At 41.1% G+C, this 26,101-nt stretch overlaps 2 protein-coding genes across 6 annotated transcripts in view; one reads left to right on the top strand and one right to left on the bottom strand.

Moving 5' to 3' along the window:
* ACO1 (aconitase 1) overlaps positions 1-22,396 on the top strand; it is a 57,495-nt gene extending 35,099 nt beyond the window's left edge. For all 4 annotated transcript variants that reach the window (XM_087957601.1, XM_087957603.1, XM_026672288.2 and 1 more), the window contains exons 8-21: positions 758-929; positions 2,454-2,554; positions 3,702-3,818; positions 5,107-5,266; positions 6,868-7,003; positions 8,732-8,816; positions 10,928-11,084; positions 11,838-11,962; positions 12,505-12,609; positions 14,005-14,147; positions 16,127-16,274; positions 18,316-18,438; positions 20,333-20,521; positions 21,742-22,396. In XM_087957601.1, the coding sequence (XP_087813727.1) occupies positions 758-929; positions 2,454-2,554; positions 3,702-3,818; positions 5,107-5,266; positions 6,868-7,003; positions 8,732-8,816; positions 10,928-11,084; positions 11,838-11,962; positions 12,505-12,609; positions 14,005-14,147; positions 16,127-16,274; positions 18,316-18,438; positions 20,333-20,521; positions 21,742-21,855 (1,875 nt within the window). In that variant the 3' untranslated portion in view covers positions 21,856-22,396. The remainder of the gene's footprint in view (positions 1-757; positions 930-2,453; positions 2,555-3,701; positions 3,819-5,106; positions 5,267-6,867; positions 7,004-8,731; positions 8,817-10,927; positions 11,085-11,837; positions 11,963-12,504; positions 12,610-14,004; positions 14,148-16,126; positions 16,275-18,315; positions 18,439-20,332; positions 20,522-21,741) is intronic.
* Positions 22,397-22,872: 476 nt separating this feature from the next.
* RIGI (RNA sensor RIG-I) overlaps positions 22,873-26,101 on the bottom strand; it is a 44,050-nt gene continuing 40,821 nt past the window's right edge. For both annotated transcript variants that reach the window (XM_087957599.1, XM_087957600.1), the window contains one exon: positions 22,873-23,415. In XM_087957599.1, coding sequence (XP_087813725.1) covers positions 23,122-23,415 — 294 coding nt within the window. In that variant the 3' untranslated portion in view covers positions 22,873-23,121. The remainder of the gene's footprint in view (positions 23,416-26,101) is intronic.

Here is a 26,101-nt window from a genome sequence, read left to right as displayed (position 1 = left end):
TCTACATCAAGTGTTTGAACTCTATTTCTGAGAGTGTTTTATTCCAATTTAATATAATCAACAAAGTCACTTAGTGATCACTATTCTAAGCACTAATGTGTGTCAGAAGTATTGAATTAATAAAATAGTTCCATAGTCCCACCTTTTAGAGATAAGGACCTCTTAACACAGAGATACTGAGGACCACAAAGTACATTGGTGCATATTAGACATGTGCAGGATTTTTAATTGTGACATACTTAATTTGAGGACAACATTATATTTTTATTTGTTTCCTAATTCAAAATTGCAGGAAAATGTATTATCAGTTTTCAACAAATGTTAAAGGGGTTCCAAGAGGCATAAAAATAGAACTCAGCCAACATTAAATTGATTGAGGCAGCCAACGCAAATTGGAGATAGTGAGATTTGGGGCTATAGGGGGATGCCAGCTGATAATTTACATTCAGGACAATTTTTATTCAAAACGTCCAACCGAAAGTTTTGTGCCATATTATAAAACTGTAATGCAGTTGTATTTATCTAGAAAAACTATTGAAATCAATCAAACCTATTTTATTTGTTTATTAGACTTGTATCTTAGTGTTGCAATATAGGTTCAAATTTGGCAGCAAACTTTGCTTAAATGGAGCCTTGGATTCTCCTTTATAAAAAAAAAACAAACCAAAGCTCAGTTATATCTGATTTCAGCCTTTTTAAATATAGTATAGAACATACTGTGAAAATGGAACTGAATGCAAACTTAAATGTGTTGCAGCATTTACGCCAAGTAGGGGTTGTGGGAAAATTTGTCGAGTTCTTTGGACCTGGAGTTGCTCAGTTGTCCATTGCTGATCGAGCCACCATTGCCAATATGTGTCCAGAATATGGAGCAACTGCTGCCTTCTTCCCAGTTGATGAAGTTAGCATCAAATACTTAGTTCAAACTGGTGAGTAGACAAAAGACAATATGTAAAACCTGAATTTCTGAAGCAGAGAGTATTCATTTCAGATGAAGATAGGATGCCTGCTTTAATACCAGCCCGTTTAGACCAATATAGCATCTGTGGAAAGAAATGTAAGCTCCAATCTTGGCATGTATCAAGATTCTCTGATTCTTTAAAATCTTAATTCTAATGCAATTTTAAAAATTGAATAGAAAGCTGGGATGATGCAAAACTGAACAGAGGACAGGAAGCCATGTTACCTAAAGCAATACAGGGAAACCCATAGCAGTCCATTTAGATATTCCTCAAGATAAAAAGAAAAATCCACAGGAAAGCTGGCACTATGAAAAATATCCTGGGGAACCAGAGGTAGTGCAGCAAGATAAGATTCTGTAATTAGAGATAGCCGCTATAGCAGTTACTATGAAAAGGAAATCTCCTCCTGGAAGACTTCAAATTCCCACATCAGACTTCAACATTGTAAATGGATCAATTAACCCCAAAATATAAAACTATTCTGGGTCAAACAGTGTGGCTATTTCAGGTAAAAGAGAAAGAAGATATTGGGGGCTTTTGCTTGAGTTCCGAGATTGTATTTGCTATTTTATCAATAATAAAATATGGTTTCTTGCATCTGAATTAGAACAATTCTTTATTGCTTTATGTGCCTATGCAGAAAATAAAATATTGGAGATTTGTGAATTATGCTTTGGTCAGTGTGTGATAAAGTGGCTCACATTGATTAGTCAATTAAAAATCACAGTTTTAGCGAAATATAAAATACAGGTCCAACCTCAGGTGCTGATTGTTCAAGTTCCTGTACTTTAGTCTATTTATTTAGTAAATCAAAGGATTCAGACAGTCTTCTAATAGGATCTTTCTAATTTCACAAACAATCTGTGTGTCATCCTGAAAATTAGAGTTAGTAAAGGATAAACTTATTAATTCAAAAAATTGGCTCATGTATAATTAACTCAAGTAATGGTTTCAGGGATACTGCATGCACATTTATGTAGAGATAGTGTGAATTTATTTAGTTTGCACATTTGCATGCAGACAGTATGTATTTCATATTCTGTTGAACATATAAACAGTAAATCCTTCACCATGTGTTTCTTATCACATATACAGTATGCTTCCAATTACACCCAAGTAAGTATTCATTGGGAGTGCCAATATGATGATTCAGACATGTTTACATTCTTCACTTTTAAAGATGAGTTAGAACTTTACGATTAGTCTCTTAGCGTGTATACTAAACAGTCTGGTGATACCCAATGTTGTACATTTGGTGTGATACTAGAGGTTTTCTGAAATTCTAAACAGCAGGGCTCTCCAACCGTGGCAACTTTAAGCCCAGAGGACTTCATCTCCCAGAATTCCCAGCCAGCAAAGCTGGTCTTCTAGGCTTAAAGTTGCCAAGGTTGGAGGCCCCTGCTATGCAGCATCTTACATTTGCTGTTCCTTAAGAAATTGTCCTTCTATCTCTTTGCACAGTCACAGAGTTGTTATTTTTGTCCATTATAGGCCGTGATCAAGAAAAGATCAATCATATAAGAAAGTACCTCAAGGCTACAGGAATGTTTAGAGATTTCAATAACTCATCTCAGGATCCAGATTTTACTCAGGTACCTTTGCTTAAATTTTTACTGTTCCCCAAAGGAACATCCAAGCCTCAGACTTCTAGACATCTCAGGAAATGATCCTGCATCTTCCACTAACTGAAAAGACAGAAGCCAATTACAAAACTATTTAGAAGATAAGAACCAGAAAGCCTCTCATTGAGTACAGTGGTTAAATTAAAGATGTCTAAAAAGAAGTAATGTTTTCAAAATTACTAGAATTACTGGATGGTCATAGAGTTGGCCCAATAGGCAGAGTCTTGTGGCTATCTCTGGCATCTAATTCCGTTTTTATTAACGTGAGAGAAGCCTGTTTTGATGGATTTTCTACCAAAATCCTTTAACTACTATGCACTTTGGTGGAAGCAAAATGTGGGTAACCTCTAGGCTTCTTACTTTAAAATCATGCTGAAGCCCTTGAAACAAGCCAGCACAGGCCTAATGGAGGATCTGCCAAACCAAATTAAGCCCACCACCTACCTGTGGCAGACCACCAAGGAAGGAAACCCTCTTATTAATGCTTCATGGCTGGGATTTCAGAACCAGCAAGGATTAGGAAGAGCCTTGGCAGCCGTACAATGAAGCTGGTGGGTTAGGTTCAAGTTGCTACAGGCCTGTCTTGAAATCATCCCCCACAAGGCTGTGCTATGAATCCTGAGGATTTGGCTCAAATTCTCTCAAGTTTCCAAGCTTTTTGTTGCTTATCTGAATCCCTTTAGCTTCTGCAGTGCCCTTAAAAAAAATTTTTTTTTTTTCTATTCTTCAGGCGACTAGTCAGTCCTCCAGGTAAACAACTTATAGATTTGGTCATCCTCTTTCCAGGCATGCAATAAATTTAGCAATTTAAGTGGTTATAGGGGATCAAGACTGCAGGGCAGAGGGGGAGAGTTTAGCTTCAGCACTTAAGGAGTGGGGGAAAGAAAGATCAACAAGTCGTAAGTGTGGACAGACTGCCAAGCACCCAAATTTTGAACATGTGACCACGGCGGCATGAGCCGAGCATCCCTTTTGTTCTGTGCCACCATAATTTTGTAAGTCATTTTGTGAGTGTTTGTAAGTCAAGGGCTACTTATATAAATATATAAGGGAACAATTTCAAGGAAGCTAGCACCTCTCGGTTTCTCTTTCTTCCCACTTCCTTTCTTTTCAGTAGATTGTAGAATTGGACCTGCAAACTGTTGTGCCATGTTGCAGTGGTCCTAAAAGACCGCAGGACAAGGTAGCTGTCTCTGACATGAAGAAGGATTTTGAGACCTGCTTGGGAGCAAAGGTAATGCTATTTTCAACTTAAAATATACCCCTTTTATATGGTATGTGATCTTCCTTCCGATATATTTATTAATTTATAATCAATGTACAGAAGATATCTTTCTTTGTGAGGCTACTCTTATTTGTGGAGAATCTATTTGCTGGTGGGGCCAGACTTGAATATAAAATATATATGTTTTCACAGTTCAGTTTTCATTAATGATGAAACTCTTTGGTGGCTGCCTTTGATATAAATTCATATGCTCTCCTGCTATCCAGATCTAAAGTGTTATTCTTTAGGATAATGTGTTTCCTTTGACTAGCAAAGCCAACTTGGTGCCTAAATTTCAAAGATAGAATTGTAATAGTTTTGTTGTACAAATAATGGATTTTGAAGCTAAAAGGATGATGCTGATAAATGTGGCGTTTAATCAGCCAAAGACCATGCTATTTTAAAATCAGTAGACACAACATTATACTTGCACTGTCATGACCATTCCCAGATCCCCCAGATGAGACTGTAGCTTTTGTTGTCCTAGACCTAGATTATTGACCACGGTCGACAATAATGAAGGATTGGGTCAGAAGTCAGCTGGAAAACTGAAAATTCAACTAAATTCTGCTAAGACTTTTGCAAAGTTGGTAATTCCAACTGACTGGGTGGAGGAAGAAGCAATAAAATATTTCCCTTCTCAACAGCATTTTTACAGAGTGTCTGTTATGCACAGAATATACACAGAATATCATATATCCTTCAGTTGCACCTGGCTTTGAATGACATACAGAAGTATATCTCCCCCCCCACCCCCACCCCCAAAAAAAGATAGAGCTAGAGAAAAAAATGAACTGGTTTATTTTGTTTAAACTGATTTAAAATTAATCAGAGGTAATTAATGTGGTTACACTTTCATCTATCTACAAACAAGAGGACGTGTGTCAGCACATTCAAGAGAGCCGTAAACCTTCCCGAATTGTTATAATGATTACAATATAATTATAATCCAAGTAAGCAAAGTAATTCCAAACTGATCGATATGGAAAGCCAGCTGGCAATTGGAAGTAAATTATGAGAAACTGAGAGATGGTAGAATGGAATAGGGTACGCTGGACGGAACACTGAAAGGATGGGCTGTGCTACAATATTTTGTGGCCGCTTTTCAGTTTCAAACATCTAGATCAGGTATTTTTCAATCTTGGCAAGTTTTAAGATGTAGGGACTTCAATGCCCAGAAATCCCCAATTAGCTCTGTCTGAGCGTTTCTTACCAATTTTACAAATATGTATGTTTTTTGTTGATTTCTGTTTTGCAGCAAGGATTTAAAGGTTTCCAGATTGCCCCCGAATATCACAACCACCCTGTCCAGTTTGTCTACAATGACAAGGAGTTTGAACTAACACACGGGTCAGTTGTGATAGCAGCTATTACTAGCTGTACCAACACTAGCAATCCTTCTGTGATGCTTGGAGCTGGTAAGTTGTCATTTTAGAGCACCAGTTAAAGCAAAGATAGAGGCAGGTAGTCCTCGACTTACGACCACAGTGGAGCCCAAAATTTCTGTTGTTAAGCGAGGCAGTTGTTACGTGAGCTTTGCCCCATTTTACCACCTTTTTTTTGCCACAGTTGTTAAATGAATCATGCAGACATTAAGCAAATCTGACTGCCTCCCGTTGACTTTGCTTGTTCGAAGCCAGCTGGGAAGGTTACAAATGGTGATCACATGACTCTGGCACACAGTGCAAGGATCATAAATACATGCCGGTTGCCAAGTGCCCTTTTTTTTTTATCATGTGACCATGGGGATGCTGCAATGATTGTGAGAAAACTGATCGCTTTTTTCTGTGCCCTTGTAACTTCAAACAATCATTAAACCAATGGTTGTAAGTCAAGGACTACCCGTACTGCACATTTAATGGAAGTGCCCCACAGATCTCTTTTTAAATTTAATTTAACTTAATTTAGTTGACAGCAAACTGTTTTAAAGAGCCTTAGATTTCCTTCCACAGAAGTTGAATTCCATAATTCTCTGGAAAGAGGGGAATGGCTATTAAAATCAGCTGAAAAGTGGTGGAGCAGAGGCTGTTCCTTGCCCCTTTTATTTCTTCCTGATTTTTCATTTTATTATACATGAATGCAGTATAGATTCCATGAAACAACAATCACGTTTCTCCAAGATATCTTGGGGATGCGTAAAAACACTGCATTCCTGCACTGCAGCACAGAGTCTGAGATCTAAGTCAATCTTGTTTTTCAGTGGCTTGGGCCATAAATCATAGAGAGCACATTGTTGCAGTGATATTCAGGGGTGGGATTCAAATTTTTTAACAACTGGTTCTGTGGGCGTGGCTAGGTGGGCATGGCCATGTGACTGGGTGGGGATGGCTTCTTCTTCTTCTTTTGCAGCACCCACCCACCCACGCTCTCCTGTTTGTCTCCTAGGCCTCAGGGAAGCCTCCTGGGCGAAGCAGTAAGACAGCTAGGGGGATCCTGGCATAGCTGATCATTGGAACAGCTGATCATCGGAACAGCTGATCATCGGGAGGAGGGGAAAAAAGAAATATCTTAAAGAGTGACTGGGTGGGGAAAACACAGTCAGCTATGTTGGGCATGTATGCGATGTCATGCATGCACGATAAGGACTGAATGGGTGGGAAGGGGAGGGAGGAGAGAGGCGGGGTCAGTCAAGAGCACGATTTGCCAGTTCTCCGAACTGCTCAGAATCATAACAACCAGTTCTATAGAACTGGTCCGAACTGGTAGAATCCCACCCCTGGGGATATTCCATTGAATTTTCATGAGGATCATGGAGCTTGCTGGGCTTCTAGGTGTTGCAAAAGAAAGGCAGCAAGGACCAGACTTCCATTACTATGGGAAATAGGGGCTTCACATTTTGGATTTCTCTCTATTTCCAAGGCAGGAGAGAAGGTATCAGATTTATATATTTTTTGAGCCAGATTGAGTAGCGGTATGCCAGCTATGTAAGCATTTAGAATATTTTTTTGTATAAAAAGCCTAAACTAGCCTGAAGTACACAAACTCATATATCTGTATATATGTGTGACTCTTTATGCAGGTTTGGTTGCAAAGAAAGCTGTAGAAGCTGGGTTGACCGTGAAACCATATGTTAAAACTAGCTTGTCTCCAGGAAGTGGAGTAGTCACATACTATTTAAGAGAGAGTGGAGTGATGCCTTATCTTGCTCAACTAGGGTAAGACCTTCCTTCCTCCTTTCTTTTTTTCCATTTATACTTTTAATCTCAAAGATGGATTCCTGGTTGCAAAAACAAAGAAACGTGTGTTTAATCAAGCAGCTATATCTAAAAAAAATAAGGAAAATGTTGTCTTAAAGAACCTAAGGAAAATATAGCAATTCCAACTATATGTGTGCTGTAAAATTGTTACGTTTTGGTCACTCCAACGTTAAAAAGATGCTGAGACTCTGGAAAGAGTGCAGAGAAGAGCAACAAGATAATTGGGGGGATGGAGGCTAAAACATATAGAGAAGAGTTGAAGGAATTGAGTACGTCTAGTCTAGTGAAAAGAAGGATTAGGGCTGGCATTACAGCCATATTCCAATGCTTAAGGGGCTGCCACAAAGGAAAGGAGGAGGTCAACCTATTCTCCAGAGCATCTGAAAGCAGGAGAAGATGCAATGGATGGACACTAATCAAGGAGACAACCAACCTAGAACTAAGGAAACATTTCTTGACAAGTGAGAGCAATTAACCAGAGGGACAGCTTGCCTCCAGAAGTTGTGGATGTTCCATCACTGAAGGTTTTTAAGAAAAGATAGGACAGCCATTTGTCCAGAATGGTATAGGATCTCCAGTTTACACAGGGGGTTGGACAAGAAGACCTCCAAGGTCCCTTCCAACTCTGTTTTTAGCACTTTGGATTTCCAGAGCATCTGGAGCTGCAATTACGTATAGTTACATACATACATATTATCCACAATTCTTCAGTTGAGGAGTTGCAGACAAGTATTTTGTGAGTGATCTTGATCTTGTGTGCTCTAAAACACCCTTTTATTATAGAATCAGATGAGCTGTATGGCCTTAAAAATCACTGGTTGAATGGCTCTGTATAAACACAATTCACATGTTCAGCTGAAGAAGGGAGAGTACAAACCAAATAGAGAATCTATTCAGCCCATGCTTTGTAGACATTGACCCTGAAGGTTAAGAAAACCGCTGCACACAGCTACTATGGGAATGTTGGATATGCCAGCATCATTCACTGGATTACAGATCGCTTGCGAAGTGGAAGAAACTTCATACCACTTTAATTCCTCAAGAAAAGCGGGGTGGATTAAGTCCTTGGCGTTGTTTCAAGTTAGGGAGATTAACTTACTTTCCAACTCAATTTGTATCAAAGAGTGCCATGTTTATTGTATGCCATATTGAGATGCATGCATGGCCAAGCCCAGCTCAAAGAGGATAAATTGAAAGAGGATAAATTGTCTCATGATGTGTGTGTGGATTATAAAATTAATCTTTACTAAACAATCTGAATACTTATCCCCCCTGCTCATAAATTGATGTGTCAGAAAGAAGGTAAAGCTGGAAGATTTCCTTTTATGCTTGGTCAAGTTTTTTCCCCCCCATTCTCAGTTTGAAGCAGCTGGTCTACAAGCAGAGTAGACCAGAGGCCGTACTTTCTGAAAGGCTGAGAGTGATCGTGAGAGGAGCTTATGGTTTCACTATTTGAAACATATGGAACAATATATCTAAACAGTTATCCATCCTCCCACCAGCCCCTCCATAGGAATCAGTTTATATAAAGTTTCTTTGCCCAGTTAGAAGAATGTACCATCAACGCTATGGTCGTTATTCTGAATTTATTACATGATCTGGCAAATGGGAGAAATGCATTTGTTTGATCTTTTCTTTTCTACTAGATGTCCATTGGTAATCCATTGACTTTCATGTTCTCCGCAGGTTTGATGTGGTTGGCTATGGGTGCATGACATGCATTGGTAATAGTGGGCCTTTGCCGGAATCTGTTGTTGAAGCCATTACTCAGGTATTGCTGATTTTTTTTGTTGTGTTTTTTTTTTTAATTTTCGCGATTTTGCATACAAATGATCAGAACCCAGCAAAAAATAGGATTGGTAGTGACTGGATTTGTGGATAGACAGTGGAACAATGTATGAACACTTTAGACGTGCAGAATAGAAGGCTTATTGTTCTTGCATGTAGTTCTTGACTTACCACTGTTCATTTAATAACGGTTCATAATTACAGTGGCCTTGACTCATCCTTGAAGTTGCAACTGTCATACCACTACCACAGTCACCTGGTGACATGATGCTTGGCAACTTCATTTATGGTGGTTGCAGTGTCTTGTGCTCACATAATCGTGATTTGCAACCTTTCTATCTGGTTTCCAACAAAGCAAGTCAATTAGGGAAGCCAATTTTGTTTAACAACCCTGTGGTTCACTTAACCCCCATAAAAATGGCAATAAAATCAGGTCTGGGGATGATTTGTTTCATGAAGCCATTGCTCAGCAGCCAAAATTCTGGGCCAATTGTAGTTGCAATTTGAAGACTATTTGTAGAAGGGCAATGCTTATTTATTGTACATTGATCTAACATTGTCAGTATAATGTTTATGTCAGCGTTCCAACGAACGAACTCCAAACCAATAAACTCCCAGACAGGCATCTTCTCAAAGTTCCACTTTATTAGAGTAGTCCTATTGGCACATCTGGGAGAACCCGAATCTGAGAATTCGGGGTTTTCCCTTCGTAATTGAAAATCCAAAACTCTTCCCCTGCATCCATCAATCCATCACAACCCTCCCTCCAACCACTCCTTTCCCAGGTGCAGGGTGGCTTGTCCTTGACTCAGAAGAAGAATGTTGTTATGTTTAACTTACACCTCTGTAAGATCCCCCCTCCCAAATTCCCAGGCACTCGAATGTGGCAGCGTGGAAGTTCCTAGGTAAAATATGGCTTCCAAAGCTGACAGTTTAATGATAGTTATCATGCATAAGAGCTGTTTAGTTTAAGAGTTTAAGAGCTGTTGAGATGATGGAGTTGTGTCCCTTTAAAACAGAGGTGGGGAATTTGTAGACCTTTATGATTTGTAGACCACAACTCCCAGAATTCCTAAGGCCCACATGGCTGGCTCAGGAATTCTGGGAGTTGAAGTTCACAAGTCATTAAAGGACCATCATTCCCCACCCTTGCTTTAAAAACAGTGCTTTTCAAACTTGGAAAGTTTACAATATGTGGACTTCAACTCCTAAGCTATCTGGGAATTTTGGAAATTGAAGAGGACACATTTTAAAGTTGCCAGGTTTGAAAAATGCTGCTTTAAAATAATTCCTTGCTCTTATAGTACAGGAAAAGTAACTTTGAACTTTATTTGGAAATGGATAGCCAACTTCCCATTGTTGTAGCCGGCCAGCGGAGCTGGTGGCAGACTCAGGCAGTGAGGAGGTTGGGGAGGAACATGGGCCAGTCCTGGAGTCTGGGGAAGGCTCTTATGAGTGCTCTGTGTCAGAGGCAGAGATGGAGCCAGGGCCGTCTGACACTTATCAGCTGCCTTCAGAGTCGGAGATCAGCGGGGCAAGAAGAACAGCTGGAGCCTGTTCCCAGTGTGCGCATCCACAGAGCTGCCAGGAGAAGGGAACAGTTAAGGAACAAGGGTCAACTCGGGAGTAAAGGCTCAGGTGGACAGTGAATGGCCCCTCCCGTAGGGAATAAAGAGGAGCGAAAGTGGAGTGGTGTTTGCAGGAGACAATTAGTTTAATTCATTAGGGTGAAGATCTGACTTCTTGTCAAGTAATTGCTGTTACAGCATGGTGTTTGGAAGATATTGGCCTGGCAACTCTCCAAGCCTGATAAAGGTCTGTAGTTGTGAAATCTCATGAAAGACAGTTTGCTGGAGAGGAATTCACTTTAACCTAAATAAAAGGGATTTTATCGAGACAAGGAGTCTCCTTCATGATCTTGGGAAGCCTGGGTCAATACTCCCATTTTTATTCAATTTTAATGTGGCTATTTAACATAGTCTTTAAGGAGAGGAGTGAGATTTCATGTGACTTTAATGGACATTGTATATGGACCTTGGTGATATGAACAAATGGAAACTACTTTCTTTTTCAATATGGATGGTATTTTTGCAGGGAGACTTAGTAGCTGTAGGGGTGCTGTCTGGAAACAGGAACTTTGAAGGCCGTGTCCATCCAAACACACGTGCTAATTATCTGGCCTCCCCTCCCCTGGTAATCGCCTATGCTATTGCAGGGACTGTAAGGATTGACTTTGAAAAGGATCCTCTCGGTAAGGCATAATTTGCAAACTACGGGATTGGAATTTTTTTTTGAAGGGGATGACTTTAAATAAACCAGAAACCATGCCAAATCTCTGGGTCTCTGTGTATACAGATGGACTGTGTAAAGGGATTGGTATCAGGGGTGGGCTTCAAAAATTTTAGCAACAGGTTGTCTGCCTGGTTGCTGAGTGGGCGTAGCTATGGTGGGCGTGGCCAAGTCGGCCTCCTGCACCGTGGTGGGGGTGGCATTTTTGTCCTCCCCAGGCTCCGGAGGCTTTCCTTGAGACTCCAGGAGGGCGAAAACAGCCTCCCTGGGCTCCAGAGGCTCCCTGGAAGCCCGAAACAGGCCCATTTCCAGCCTTTCTGAACTTCCAGGAAGCTCGTTTTTCACCTTCCCCGAGCCCCCTTGTGGGCCCTGCACTTACTTACATCCAAAATGGGTTGTGTGGGGACTCCTGGGAGGGGAGGGGTGGGCGGAGCCAGCCAGAAGTGGGATTTGGGGGTTCTTCAAACTGCACAGAATCTTACCTAGGAGCTCTCCTGAACCCCTGCGAACCCCTAGCAGCCCACCCCTGATTGGGATCATAAGACTATTCTCCATATTTCTCTGTATTCCTTAATCATCATACGTATATAGGGTTTATGTTCATGGAGAAGGGATCAACCTGGTTATAGAAAACGAGATCCAGTTCAGCTCATTGCCTCTGTGGAGGACAAGTTAGTAGGGTGCCTGCTGAAAACCGGTGTTCCATTAATTGCAGGTGTCAATGCACAAGGCAAAAAGATCTTTCTGAAGGATATTTGGCCTCTGAGAGAGGAGATCCAAGCCATTGAACGTCAACATGTAATTCCAGGAATGTTTAAAGAGGTCTACCAGAAAATAGAGGTAATACTTAGTATTAAACTGTGCTTTCTGCCTTTGCTCTGGTGTACATTTGCTTCTTGTTACTTGTAAGTTAAAACTTCATAAAGGTTCCCCCAAAACAAGAGAGAGTTCACTTGTGAGTTGGGTAAGATAATGATATTCTAATAAAAAAAAATCACCAGAAAGACAACAAAAGTGCCAATATGGGATTGGCCAAACTTTGATGCACTTTTTAAACCTTTTTGGACCCAATGAAATTTTTGGGGAAACTTTTATGTGAAGGAACATTCTAAATAGGGATGCTACTTGATTCTCCTGGTCTCAAACTTAACCAGGTCAGATTGAGTTGGCAAAAATAGGCATGGCTAGATGAATGTGTAAAAGAATGGAGCCTTTAGTTCAGAAATTGAACAATAAGCATAAATCTGCATTTGTTTTCATGTGTCTCTGAATCAAAAAGAACTTTTTTTCTCACATAGCTTGTTTATTCATAGGCCGGAGATAAAGGGATTTAGAAAATTGACATTTGCTATGTTTGTATCTTTTTTCTTTTAATTTTCTAGACAGTAAACAAATCTTGGAATGACCTAGATGTCTCATCAGACAAACTATATGCTTGGAATCCAAAATCCACATATATTAAATCTCCTCCATTTTTTGAAAACCTGGTAATTCTCTTTTCATGGCCTTTTGATGAATTTGCTGACAAACATGCTTTCTGGGTTGTGGTTGGTTTAAATGATTTCAGGTTTCTTTTTAAGTTTCTCTAAAAGTTTTGTAAATTATAAACAAAAGTAGCCTGTCTAGTAACAAAGTGTGAAGTATTAGACGTCTCAGGAAGAAAGGAAGGAAAGAAGGGAAGGGAAGGGAGGGAGGGAGGATCATTAAAATGAGTATTCATTAGTAGGAAATAAAGCTTTTACATTTGCAAAAGTATTTCAAGTAACTAGATTATCTTCTAATTAGGTCAGTGCTCTGATTGAATAACACATCCAGTTTATAATCTTTAGATTATTTGGATGCAGGAGGAAAGGTGGAAATGGAAGGGGTGTGTGTGTGAACCTCTGACTGCCCTCCCCTCCAAATTCGTAACTCTGGTTAGGGAATTATCTACATGAATTGCTTCATATTTGCTTTTGGGAATAGCTAGTTTAGCTATTATTTTAAAACATCGGTGTTCCTAGAATTTGACATTTCCCCCAAATTCTAGGCAAAATAGCCCAAAGTGAGAAAAAAGAAAGGTTATGTACATTTAGATTTTTCCAATACAAATAAGAAGGGACACAGTGGCTCAGCATCTAAGATGCTGAGCTTGTCGATCAAAAGGTCGGCAATTGAGCGGTTCGAATCCCTAGCACCGCATAACGGAGTGAGCTCCCATTACTTGTCCCAGCTTCTGCCAACCTAGCAGTTCAAAAGCATGTAAAAATGTAAGTAGAAAAATAGGGATCACTTTGGTGGGAAGGTAACAGCAAGTAGAAAAATAGGGACCACTTTGTTGGGAAGGTAAGAGCATTCCGTGAACCTTCGGCTTTTAGTCATGCCGGCCACATGACCACAGAGTCGTCTTCAGACAGCGCTGGCTCTTCGGCTTTGAAACGGAGATGAGCACCGCCCCTTAGAGCCAGAAATGACTAGAGCCAGTGCGAGGGAATCTTTACCTTTAATAATATGAAACTATGGAGGATGTACGTTTAATCATAAAGTATTCTGTGAAATTAAAACATTAAAAGAACGAGGAAGATATTGTAACAAGGAAGATCACGTCAATGTTATGGGGTAAAAGAAAAAAAAGAAAAAGTGTAACCAATGCTCAATACCTGCTGCAAAATGTATATATGTACATATATTTGTTTATATGTTTGTATGTTTTTTTTAATGTTTTAAATGTATGAAACTTAAATAAACTTTATTTTTGAATTTTTTTAAAAAAAAGAATGTCCAGTTCTTAGATACTTTAGAGAAATGGAAGCTCGGTATATTTCTGTTCTCATAAACCAGTCCTCATTTATATGCCTGACAGACAAACCTGACCCCTTTTTGGTGATCTTTTTTCCCCTCAGACCCTGGAGCTTCATCCCCCTAAATCTATAGTGGATGCCTATGTCCTGCTGAATCTCGGTGATTCTGTGACAACTGACCATATCTCTCCTGCAGGGAATATAGCAAGAAACAGTCCGGCTGCCCGTTACTTGACTAGCAGAAGGTGAGTCCAGTCAATGCCCCCGTGAGGTAGAGGAATTCTTCTTGGACAAAGAAATTCTACCTACTCTCTTTGCCATCATTTAGTTGTTCAGTTGTAGATCTCAACAGCAATATCTAGAACCCAGTTACCGGGTCTGTGTAACTACTGCCAGTGCTGAAGAGAAATATTATGTAACTGGTCTCCTCATTGTGCTAATTCTTGTGACTAGATTCCCGATGTCTTTTTTTTTCTCCGCTTCAGACTCCAATCTTAACTTAGAAGAAAGCTAGTTCTTGAAATGGATATTAGAGAAGTGCTGTCCGGGCACAAGGGCGAAACCTATTTTCTGACTCATTTTTGAAGCACATTCATAGTTATAAACATGCTCTCTAGTCACCTGTGTCCTAGAACAGTGTTTCTCAACCCCAGCTTCTTTCAGCTGTGTGGACTTCAACTCCCAGAATTCCCCATCCAGCATGCTCAGTCTTTAAATCCTCTAAATTGCATTGTGTGTCACCTGCTGAGTGTGTGGTTTTTTTTTCTGTCGTGTCTTGAAACATCTTTCTGGCATATTTAACCCCTTGAATTATTTTTGTTTGTGTTAGGGGTATTACTCTTCCTGGATATACAGATGAGAAACAGACCAGATAAGCTGCTACCATTTCATTTACAGCCTAAAAAATAAGGGACAGTCTATTCTGAGCCTCTTCCTCTATCTGTTATGCGGCTTCAGGCTGGATCCTCTCTTATCTTATAAAGAGCTGTTGTGGAGCAGTGGTTGGAATGCAGGCTACTTCTGCTGACTGCCAATAATTGCCAGCTGCCAGCAGTTCGGCCATTTGATTCTCACCGGCTAAAGCCTTCCATCCTTTCAAGGTCCGTAAAATGAGGACCCATATTGCTGGGGGCAATATGCTGACTCTGGAAACCGCTTAGGGCTGTAAAGCACTATAAAGCGGTATATAAAATCTAAGTGCTATTGCTATCTGATTGTTTCCTAGACAGCATTTCTTCGCTGGTTTCTCAAGGTTTTTTCTCAACTATCATTACAAGGGATCATTTAAAAATGTTTCAAATGTTTTAAAAATGTTTTGAAGATGTTCCAAAAGCCTATCCTTCTTTGATTACCTTTTGGAGGAAGTCCTCAAACATAGCATCCTAAAGACTTGATTGGGATTTGGTCTCCTAGAATTGTCAGCCAGCAGGGTAGATATTTTTGGAATTGCATCCCAACAAATCTGAAAGGGTCCAAGTTAGAGAAGACTTGAAAGATTTTTGTTTTTCCCACACAACACAATTCCTCTTTGGTATTCTCCCAATTAAATCTTTGAGGTAATACTGTCAAATCAAGGTTGTGTCAGTGGGTATTATCTACTGTTATAGACCTTGCACTGAAAGAAGCTATGTGCCAGGGGATTGAATCTCTCTGCTTATTTACTGTTTCCCTGAAAATAAGACCTTGTCTTTTATTTATTTTTTGCCACCAAAAAAGGCACCAGGTCTTATTTTCAGGGGATGTCATCCACTGACTAACCTCACTTGCACACATTGCTCCCGGCCTCCTTTTCGCTGTCAGAGGCCTTTAGGAACTTCTTTTTCTATGGCCAGCAAGGCTTTCTTGAAGGCCTCTGCAGCCAATAACAGAGCTCCAGATCGATCTGGGGCTCTGATATCAGCTACAGAGGCCTTTAGGAAAGCCTTGCTGGCTGCAGAAGAAATGGGCCGGCAAGGCAGGTGTCGGGGTGTGCGAGGCCTGACTGTAACTGTCCAAAAGTAAGTAGTAGGGCAGCTCCACCCCCTTGCTTAATTTTTACCCATGCACTCTGGAGTGGGCGGGATCTTAATTAGGGCTTATTTTGGTGGGGTAGAGCTTATATGGGGTACACGTGTAAGAATCAAGCCAGGACTTACTTTCAGGGTAGGTCGTATTTTTGGGGGAAACAGTATTAAACCTTTGGGAATTTTGAATACTAAGACGTGCCTCTTTTGCATCTTGATAGTCTCACCCCTCGAGATTTCAACTCGTACGGTTCGCGCCGGGGCAATGATGCTGTCATGGCCAGAGGAACATTTGCAAACATACGCCTATTGAACAAATTCCTTAAGAAGCAGGCCCCGCAAACTATCCACTTCCCATCTGATGAAACTGTAAGTATTTTCCCTCCCAGCCTTAGGTTTAGCCCCCTTCACCTTGTAGTTTGGGCTTTCCTGCTGCTGCAGGATTGTCTCCTTTCAGGCAGAAGTTTCAATCTATGTGCTTAGTAGGCTGCAGTGTGCTCATATAGCACAGTGATCTAGGGCTTTAGGAGACTCTTGTAGATTGGTATAAAAACCAGGAGTTCCCCTTAGAAGAAATATTCTGTGTTTAGTTACTACATTTTCAGTAATAGTAACATAGACGCTGGTGAAAATTCTGTATGTATTTTCCATGAATGGACTCCCGTGGTACATGTGCCAACTCTGGACCTACCTCCTCCAGAAACCTTATTCAAAGTGATTTTGGATCTTTTCCTGTTATGAAAATAACACCAATGGGTGATTTCCCGAGAGATGGCTTTTGCTTGCATGCTTGATGGGCTTTCGTTGGAAGTGTGGGAAATCAGGGTGGCTAGAGCTGATTTTAAAGTGCAAGGATAAATATGTAAATAAATATATGTCCCCATGCATTTCACACCAAGACATGACCTTAAAAAATAAGAAATAACTCTATGAGCTTGTCTGTCTTCTTCTTGCAGATGTTTCATCACCCAAACTCGGTAACATCAGCAGTGCCAGTATGGAGTGGCAGGGGTGCGATTCAACTGGTGTAACAACCAGTTTGGTGAGCGTGCACGCCAAACTCGTGCTTCGCGCGCACACACAGCATTTGCTACTGACCTTCTCCAGCAATCCCTGTGTGTTAAACCAGTGGCCCCCAACCTTTTTTGTGCCACGGCCCGGTACCGGCATCACAAAATGATCCGCAGCCCGGTACCAGCATCAGCACGCATGACAAGGCAAGGCGAGCTGAGCGACCGGCCAGCCAGCCGTCCCCCGCTTCTCCCCGCCACCTTCAACTCCTCCTTTGTACCTTTGTCAATGGGCTTCGCTTCGGAATGGCTTCAGGACGGTCGCTCAGCTCACCTTGCCTTGGGTGCTGAAAGAATCCTCGTGACTTAGTTTCGTTCGAAGCCCCCCCCCTTTCGATGAAACTAAGGCGCGAGGATTCCTTCAGGACCCAAATGCCGCTTTCCAACCGGAAAAAACTCACCCGGAAGCACTTTCTCGTCAAACAAGATGGCGGCGCCCAGCAAACCGGCGGCCCGGTAGGAAATGTTCCACGGACCGGTACCAGTCCGCGGCCCGGTGGTTGGGGACCCCTGTGTTAAACAGATGTGCGTCAATCTGTTGTGCCGCGCGAATCAGCTGAGCTTGAAAAACAGGATATAAAGCACAGCCTAGAGCCCAGGCCAGCGGGTGGGCCCAACAGCTGATCATCGGAGCAAACCTAATTGGTTTGCTCCCTGCTGATCCTTCGCTGGGGAGTGGGGTTTGTTCTCACCAGTGTTGGTGGAGGGTGGTCTTAGAGGTTCTTTGGTTGCTGTTTACTGTTAACTGGTTTGGTAGTTTCTTGACTGGGACTGCCAAACACCAGCAATCAACACCTAGATGAGCATAGATTAACTCCAAGATTAACATCAGACAAACAAGAAGTAAACAATATTCAATCAAGCAACTGCCAAACAAGTAACAATTAGCAGCCCAATAAAGAACCTCCAAAACTACCCCCACCAACATTAGACAGGGCAAGGGACTAGAATATAAAGTGAGAGAAAACCCCATTCCCTACTAGCACTGATGATGTTACCTAGTTTGGGTAAGGAAATGTCTTCAAGAAAACAGCCAAGCTCAGAGAGCGCCAAGGACCCTTCATGAGTAATGTGTAAGACAGAAAAGGGGGAATGCCACTTTTATCTCTACAGCATGAATTGTAGAGATACAGGGATCATTAATTTCATGAGTCAAATGAATGAGGGAAAGGCCAATTGTGCTTTCATAGTTCATTATTTTTTATTGTGGCGTCTTAAGTGTAAAAGGTGTTACACTACAATAGTTAATGAGTTAATATCTACCACAGAGATAGAAGGAAGGAATCTGACAGGAGACATTGCTTCACTAATTGAGCTTCCATTGCATTCTGTGTCTCTAGCTGGACGTATTTGATGCTTCTGAGAGATACCAGCAAGCCAACCACCCACTTATCATATTGGCGGGTAAGGAATATGGCTCAGGAAGCTCCCGGGACTGGGCTGCCAAGGGGCCTTTCCTGCTGGTGAGTAGCCTATTTTAGTAAGAGGAAGCTTCATAGCATCATAGGTTTGGATGAACCAATGGAGTCCGTCTCCTGCTTTCCGTTTTTGGTTCTCTATTCATTCTCCGGGTGAAACACCTGTTTCTGCTAGGAATTTTTTTTCAGATATAGCCTTGTACGTTGACGTTTATTTTACCTGGTAGTCCTCAACTTACAACAGTTCATTTAGTGCCCGAAATTACACTGAAAAACATGACTTAGGATCATTTTTGCACGCAGACGCTTGGCAACGGACTCAATATTTATAAACGGTCGCAGTCGCCTGGGGTCAAGGGATCGCCTTTTGTGACCTGACAACCAAAGTCAGCGGGGAAGTCAGATTCACTTAACAACCGTGCTGCTAAGTTAAAAACCTCAGTGATTCACGTAACAACTGTGGCAAGAAAAGTCATAAAATGGGGCAAAATTCTCTTAACGAACCTATCTCGCTTTAGCAACAAAAAATTGGGGGTTCAGTTATGATCATAAGCCGAGAACCACCTGTAATTCTGTGGGGCCATAGAAAACAGTTCTCAACTTTCTTTTCACAACCGTAAACAGTTTAAAATGCTGTCAAATACTTCCCCCTCATTATCTTTTTTTCAAAACTAATCAACATCCCCTGCTAAACAACTAATTCCCACAACAGTCAAACTATTTAGGAAGTCTGTATTACTATTATTCTTCTCATCCTTCCTATTACCTGTCTCTTCCCACTTATGACTATAACCACGTTGCTTGTATCTTTACAATTTATATTGTTTTATTTGTTTCCTAGTATGATTTGATTGCTTATTTAGTAACCTATGACTATCGCTGAAGTGTTGTATCTTATGATTCTTGATGAATGTATTGGACACACAAGGAATTTGTCCTTGGTACGTATGCTCTGAGTGTACATAAAGGGGAAAAAAATACATTCATCAAGAATCATAAGGTACAATACTTTAGTGATAGTCATAGGTTACTAATAAGCAATCAAATCATACTAGGGAACAAATAAAACAATATAAATTGTAAAGATACAAGCAACCCGGTTATAGTCATAAGTGGGAAGAGATACTTGTCCCAGCTTCTGCCAACCTAGCAGTTCAAAAGCATGTAAAAATGCAAGTAGAAAAATAGGGACCACTTTGGTGGGAAGGTAACAGCGTTCCATGCGCCCTAGTCATGCCGACCACATCGGGGCCGGCCAAAAGAGACCCCCCCACCGGGCGCCAAGAAATCGCTGCCCAGCTCCCTTTTCCTGCCGCTCAGCAGCCTCCGCTCGCAGCCCGCCCGCCGCCCGGGCTCGCACCGCCCGCCCGGGCTCCGCTCAGGTATCCGGCTGGGGCTGTCAGGAGTTGCTACCGCCGGCGCGGCTCCAGTCCCGCGTTGCCTCGGGAAGGGGAAAGCAAAACCAGGAGCCGCTGCTGCCGTTGCAAAGCGCCGCCGGCTCTTCCTTTTGCCTTTCCCTTCCTGAGGCAACACGGGACTGGAGCCACGCAGAGCCGCGCCAGCGGTAGCAACTCCTGACTCGGGGCCTCCGAGGGAAGGGGAAGGAGGAGAAGAAGGGGGGGAAAGGGGGGGCGATTCCCAAAAAAATCAGAATTCCGATTTTAATCAGAAGAATATCATGTCTGCACATCATGGAGACATCTTCAGACAGCGCTGGCACTTAGGCTTTGTAATGGAGATGAGCACCGCCACCTAGAGTCAGAAACGACTAGCACGTATGTGCAAGGGGAACCTTTACCTTTAACTTTACCTAGAGGTGTTAAGAACGGACGTGAAGCCTTTTGTCTGCATAGTTGCCCGGCAAATAATTAGCCACTTCTTTTCTACAACTTTTTTTTTTTTTAAATTGGACTATTAATGCCCTTGTGTGTTCCCTCAGGGTATCAAAGCAGTTCTTGCAGAAAGCTATGAGAGGATTCACCGCAGCAATCTGGTGGGCATGGGAGTCATCCCGCTACAGTATCTCCCCGGCCAGGATGCAGAGTCTCTAGGATTGACAGGGCGGGAACGCTACACAATCCTTATTCCGGAGGACCACCTGATGCCTGGAATGAATATCCAGATCAAAGTAAGCGTTTCCAGGGCTTGCATTATTTTAACCTCGCAACGCTCAGTGTGTTGGTCAGTGTGTCTCTGTGTTTGCACACATGAAGGATGTGCAGTTATGTGAGGGGGCTGGTGTGTCGGATTTAAGGAACAAAATTTGGAGTCTGAACAAGACCTTGAGTTGACTTTGAATCATTCAAATCTTTTTACGGTTTGGTGCTCTTGCAAGATTTCAAGGAGTGATGGCTTGAAAATATTAGAAGTCTTTGGGTGTCGAAATAATCTAGGGTTTTAAGTCACATTCCCTTACAAAGTCCTATTTGCCCTTTTGAGGGAAACTTGGCTTGTTGCTTTGCAGCTTTTATAAAAGAGCCATGGTGGCACAGTGGTTAGAAGGGCAGTATTGCAGGCTAACTCACTGCTACAAATTCAATCCTGACCTGCTCAAGCTTGACTCAGCCTTCCATCCTTCCAAAATCAGTAAAATGAGGAGCTAGATCGTTGGTAGCAATATGCTGACTCAGTAAATTGCTTAGAGAGGGCTCTAAGCAGTTTACAGTCTTAAGACTTATTAAGTGCTATTGCTATTGTTATTGTTAAAATGTGAGAAATCAAGATTCCCGTGCATGGAAGCTATTGTTTCTATTGAAGCAAGTTGGATTAAATTCAAAGAGTGCAGAGAAGAGCAACAAAGATGATTAGAGGATCGGAGGCTAAAACATATGAAGAACAGTTGCAGGAATTGGGTATGTCTAGTCTAGTGAAAAGGGGAGATATGATAGCAGTATTCCAATATTTAAAAGGCTGCCACCAAGAAGCCTATTCTCTGATGCTGCTGAAGCCCTGTTCAGACTTCCAGAATAAACAAAGAGGTTTAAATTCAGTGAAAAACAACTTTTTAGCACTGTGTTGAATGGGATGGTCTGCATGTAAGATGAGTGTTCTAACAATGGGTGTTGCAGGAATAAGTAATGTGAGCCCTTGACAGTTGTTGAAATATTGTGTGTGCACATTTGAACATGGTTTTCATGTCCCCCATCCCCCAGATTGCTCATTTAAGACGTTAGGAGAGCTTTCTTGCAACGGGACACACCAAAATAATGTGTGGTGACGTAATGTTATTTCCAAGGAGATCCTATTTCCTTGGAGCTTTGGCATAATTTCTATTTAAAAGTCCCTGTTTGAACTGAAAACCATTGTACTTTTCCTTAATCCTCCTTGTTCTCTATGTTCTCTCCACAGTTGGACACAGGAAAAACTTTTCAAGCCATCATGAGGTTTGACACAGACGTGGAGCTCACCTATTTTCGTAATGGCGGCATCTTGAACTATATGATTCGCAAAATGGCATCTTAACCCCCAAATGAAGCACTGCTCATATCCAGAAACCCCACTTTTTCAAAGGACAAACGATCAGAATTATAAATGCTGTAATTATGAAAAAAAAATACAGTAACAAGGGAATTATGTGCAGTTTTCCCCAGCTTATTAGAACTACAACGTCCACTTTCTGGGCTGGCTGGTGCTCCTGGGGGATGTGATTTCAGCAGAATTGAAGGGAAAGGCTTGTAAAGGTTTTTTTTTTTACACTGTCAACCCTTTGGCCGCTAGTCTGATTTATGTGTATTTTTGAACTACTCCTTTCTACAGTACTGTTTTTCATCCATTTATTTTGTACTCGTAGATGGAACAAAAAACTTTTCTCACCTACGTTATGTGGAGGCTAGATTCTTTTCAACATTTTATACAGCCATTAACAGTACCAGTTCCTTTTCCTGCCTGCCTGCCTCAGAAGTTACTAACCCAGCACTATTGCATTAAAAGCGCTTATCAAAATCCCTCCTTAAAATTTTAATACTGCTAAAATGATTAAATGACTCGGCTCTTTATTATTTGGCATATGTGCACTTCATTCTTATGACGCCTTCATTCATGGGACTGCAGGATTAAAGCTATTTGTAACAAGCCTGTTTTCAAAAACCAGTAGAATCTTTTGTGGATTTTACTTTTGTTTGCATTCGGTCGCATGTGAATTCTGAAACAGAAGTCCAAGATTAAATAAATTCTCCTTTGCTTTAGCAGAAAGGAACATGCTTTGGGGTTCCAAGCAATAAAAGGTTGCAACAGCAATGGATCCTAACAGTGGTTATAATACAATAGAAATATAAACGAATTTATATAATATCTTTAATCTTAAATCTGAAGAATGAAAACTTGGCTTTAACCATTACTATTAATGATGGTTCTAGTTCAACCTCAAACTTCTTAGAATATCCTCCGCTATATGTCCCTAACTTTTTAAATAGCCAAGTACAGCTATAATTTAAAAACAACCCCTTACTCCCAACAGCCTCCACAAGCAACCAAGGACCCTTTAAAGTTTCAAATATGTACATTTATTATTAGATTGCGTAAACAAAAGACAGCAGTGGAAACAGATCAGCTTTTTTGAAGAAGCGCTGATTACTGGAAGCGTACTAAGAATCAGATGTCACAGCTACTTGGAGTTTGAATTTTTACACTGGAGTAAGTGGAAAGTCAATAGGACCTCAGTTACCAATTTGACTTTAAAATAGAATTAACTAGGTCATGCAAGATTATAAAGTTTGAATAGACCGTACTTCAGTAAGATAGCTCCTCAAAATCAAAGTCTTTCATTGCAAAATCAACATCCTTCCATTTTCGGAAATGAAACTGTTTGTTGCTAACAACATCCTGCACAGAAAAGCTCTCAATTTTAATGATGGGCATGTCCTCAAAGGTCTTGTACTTCACAATGATTCCCCAGTCGTGACCGCAACTGATGCAATGCACCTTGGATTTTTTCTCAAAATCCCCGTAGTTGCATGCTGCCTTATGAGGTTTTGTGGTATACCGTGTTTTAAATTTCTCACCTAAAACAGTGTGGTGCGACTCCTAGAATGAACACAGCACAGAATATAGCATAAATGGATTAGTCAAAAATCTAAGGCTGCATGCTTTCAGGTCAATTTAAATCATAACCTCTTGGTATATGAAGTGCATATTCAATTGTCAATTTTCTCAACCACGGCAGTCAAAGCAGCTCCATTTATCCTCTAGAGTTCCACTTCCAACATTTAATTCTGATATGGCAAAGCCAAGTTTCTTTCAACTGAATGTAAAGAAGGGTTTTCTCATGATGAATGCATTCAACTAGCTCAGGTTTTGTTTAGGACTGGATAAATTCCAAGCTTCACCTTGTAGTAGGAATTCAGAAATGCGTCTTTATGTGAAATTGACACAGGAAAAAAAAAAATCTGTGCATGACTCCTTTGAGCCCATTTAGTTTGCTTTTTAAAATAAAGTATTTTTTTAAAAAAAGAGTTTACCCTTAGCCCGTATAGTTTGTTGCCCTGCTCACCAAAATACCGTATTTATCGGCGTATAACACGCACTTTTTTCCCCCTGAAAATAGGGGGCAAATGATGTATGCGTGTTATACGCCGATATAATGTTAAGAAGCCTTCGGTGAATGCTGCTGGGATCGGGATCAAGGACACAAATGAAAGAAGGGGAGGGAGGAAGCAACCGAAGCCTGTCCTCTCTGGGTCAGCTCTCTCAGTTGCTCTCTCGCTCCTCCACCAGCACAGGAAGAAACTGCTTCAAAGAAGCGGGGGGAGCTTTTCCTGTCGCCTCTCCCCACCCCCACCCCGTCCGCCCGCCCGCCCGCCCGCAGTGCTCCGTTCTGCCTGCCTGCCTGCCTTCGTTAATGGTTGAATCGGAACAGCTTCGGCTGAGTAAAAGAGGCGAATAGTTATTATTCTCAGCCGAAGCTGCTCCCAAACAACCAGAAACTAAGGCAGGCAGGCAGAATTTTTTTAAATTTTTTTCCTGAAATTTCCCCCTTAAAATGAAGATGCGTGTTATACGCCAGTGCGTGTTATACACCCGATAAATACGGTAGTTTGGGAGAAGGATGAGATTTTCCAGAAATCTGCAATGCAATTTATCTCAGTTGGATCGTGTCCACAAGCGCTTTTGTTTCTGGTCTTTGGGATTTGTGCAATTTGTTGGTTATGAGTTTGCATGGAGATCACATGGCTTTTGAGACCTTAAAATCAAGCCTTTGATGATCTTTCCTGTTTACTGCCTACACCAAGGTTGGACACCCCTGGCCTACACCATGAAAGCCACAAGATGTGGAATGAATGTATGAAACATTTAAAATTTGGAGAGGGGTTTTTTTGGGGGGGAGAGACTGGCTACTTTTTTGATGGAATGGCAGAAGACTTCAAAATATATTTTGAAATCTCTATTGTGCATTCACAGTCTAATTGAAAAATGCATATATGTATGTGTGTGTGTATAATACATACATACATACATATAATGTAGGAACAATTACCCTTGATCAATCTGACCACTTCAAAGGGACTAGAATGCTAGAGTTCCATTTACCAAAAGGTGACACTCCACCTACTTACTGTATATGTGTAACCCAAAGGCTGGGCATCTTAAAATGTTCTTACAATGACCAGAAGTACAAAGTACTAAGATTTACCCTTACAATTTGACAAGTCAAGGTAAATGTTTGTTTTTTTTCACTCCTTTTAGTGTAAATATAACCAAACTTTAAAGGAATTCTTCAACTGAAAGATTTGATTTAATAACCTTTTTTAAATTTAATCCTTGGGTAAATACTTGAAGTTTAAAAATCAAATCAATACCTTTTATTTGCTGTGTTTCCTGCACCCTAGTCCTGACACCTCTATTATAAAGGGCAGAGAAACAATTAAAAATACTGCATAAAGCAATGAAAGCCTTAACACTTTCCAGCTGAAACTTTGCATCAATGTCCTCTGAAGCTGCATTTTTTAAAGTATGGCCTGAAGAGCCCTGAAGAACTACTCAGGAATCTGCAAAATCAAAATTATTTGCCAGCCTGTTGAAAAATAATGTAATATTAAAATCCCATCAAGGAAGTGTGAGGAACGGAAATGGCAGCAAATGGGACAATTTTAATTTTCAATATGATTAATTTTAATAAATATAACCCATACAAACAAAAAGAGGGGTTTGGGGGGGGGGGAAGAGTGCTCCAAAAAAATTTAAAACAGGAAGGAATCCAGAGAGAAATGTTTTAAGTAACACTTCTCTAAAGCCTCTATCATTGTGATCTTCATTTTGTTCTGCCAAAAGATTAAGCAGATGCAGACATATATTTTTCCTGCTTTATAGGCTATGGACAGTGGTGGCATTCTAACCGGTTTGCACCGGTTTTAGCAAACTGGTAGTTCCAGTGAGCAGTTGGCCTCATTCACCTGCCCTTTCCTGTCCTATATTTCGCTGTATTTTACCTCAGCTGATTCCCGTGGCACAGCAGATTCCCATGCCTCAGCTGTTTTACTCACCAGCACTGACATAGAAGGTAAGTTTTTAAGCTTAAAATGGGTGGTTTTCTTAATGCTGCGCACGCGCTCACCAAACCAGTTGTTAAACCGGTTGCATCCCACCACTGGCTATGGATAAAGCTTTTATCGATTCAAATCTTGAAATTCAAATCACAGACTTGGACTGAATCAGGCCTCATTCAGAAGTGAACGGAAACACGGCTGATCTGTACCCTCCAACACTTATCCGG

Source organism: Notechis scutatus, chromosome 2 (genome assembly GCF_049901735.1).
Source record: "Notechis scutatus isolate UNSWTSFEM ecotype Mainland chromosome 2, rNotScu1.2, whole genome shotgun sequence".
Taxonomy (NCBI): domain Eukaryota; kingdom Metazoa; phylum Chordata; class Lepidosauria; order Squamata; family Elapidae; genus Notechis; species Notechis scutatus.
The sequence above is the reverse complement of the archived record's forward strand: the minus strand, read 5'-3'. Positions and strand labels throughout refer to the sequence as shown.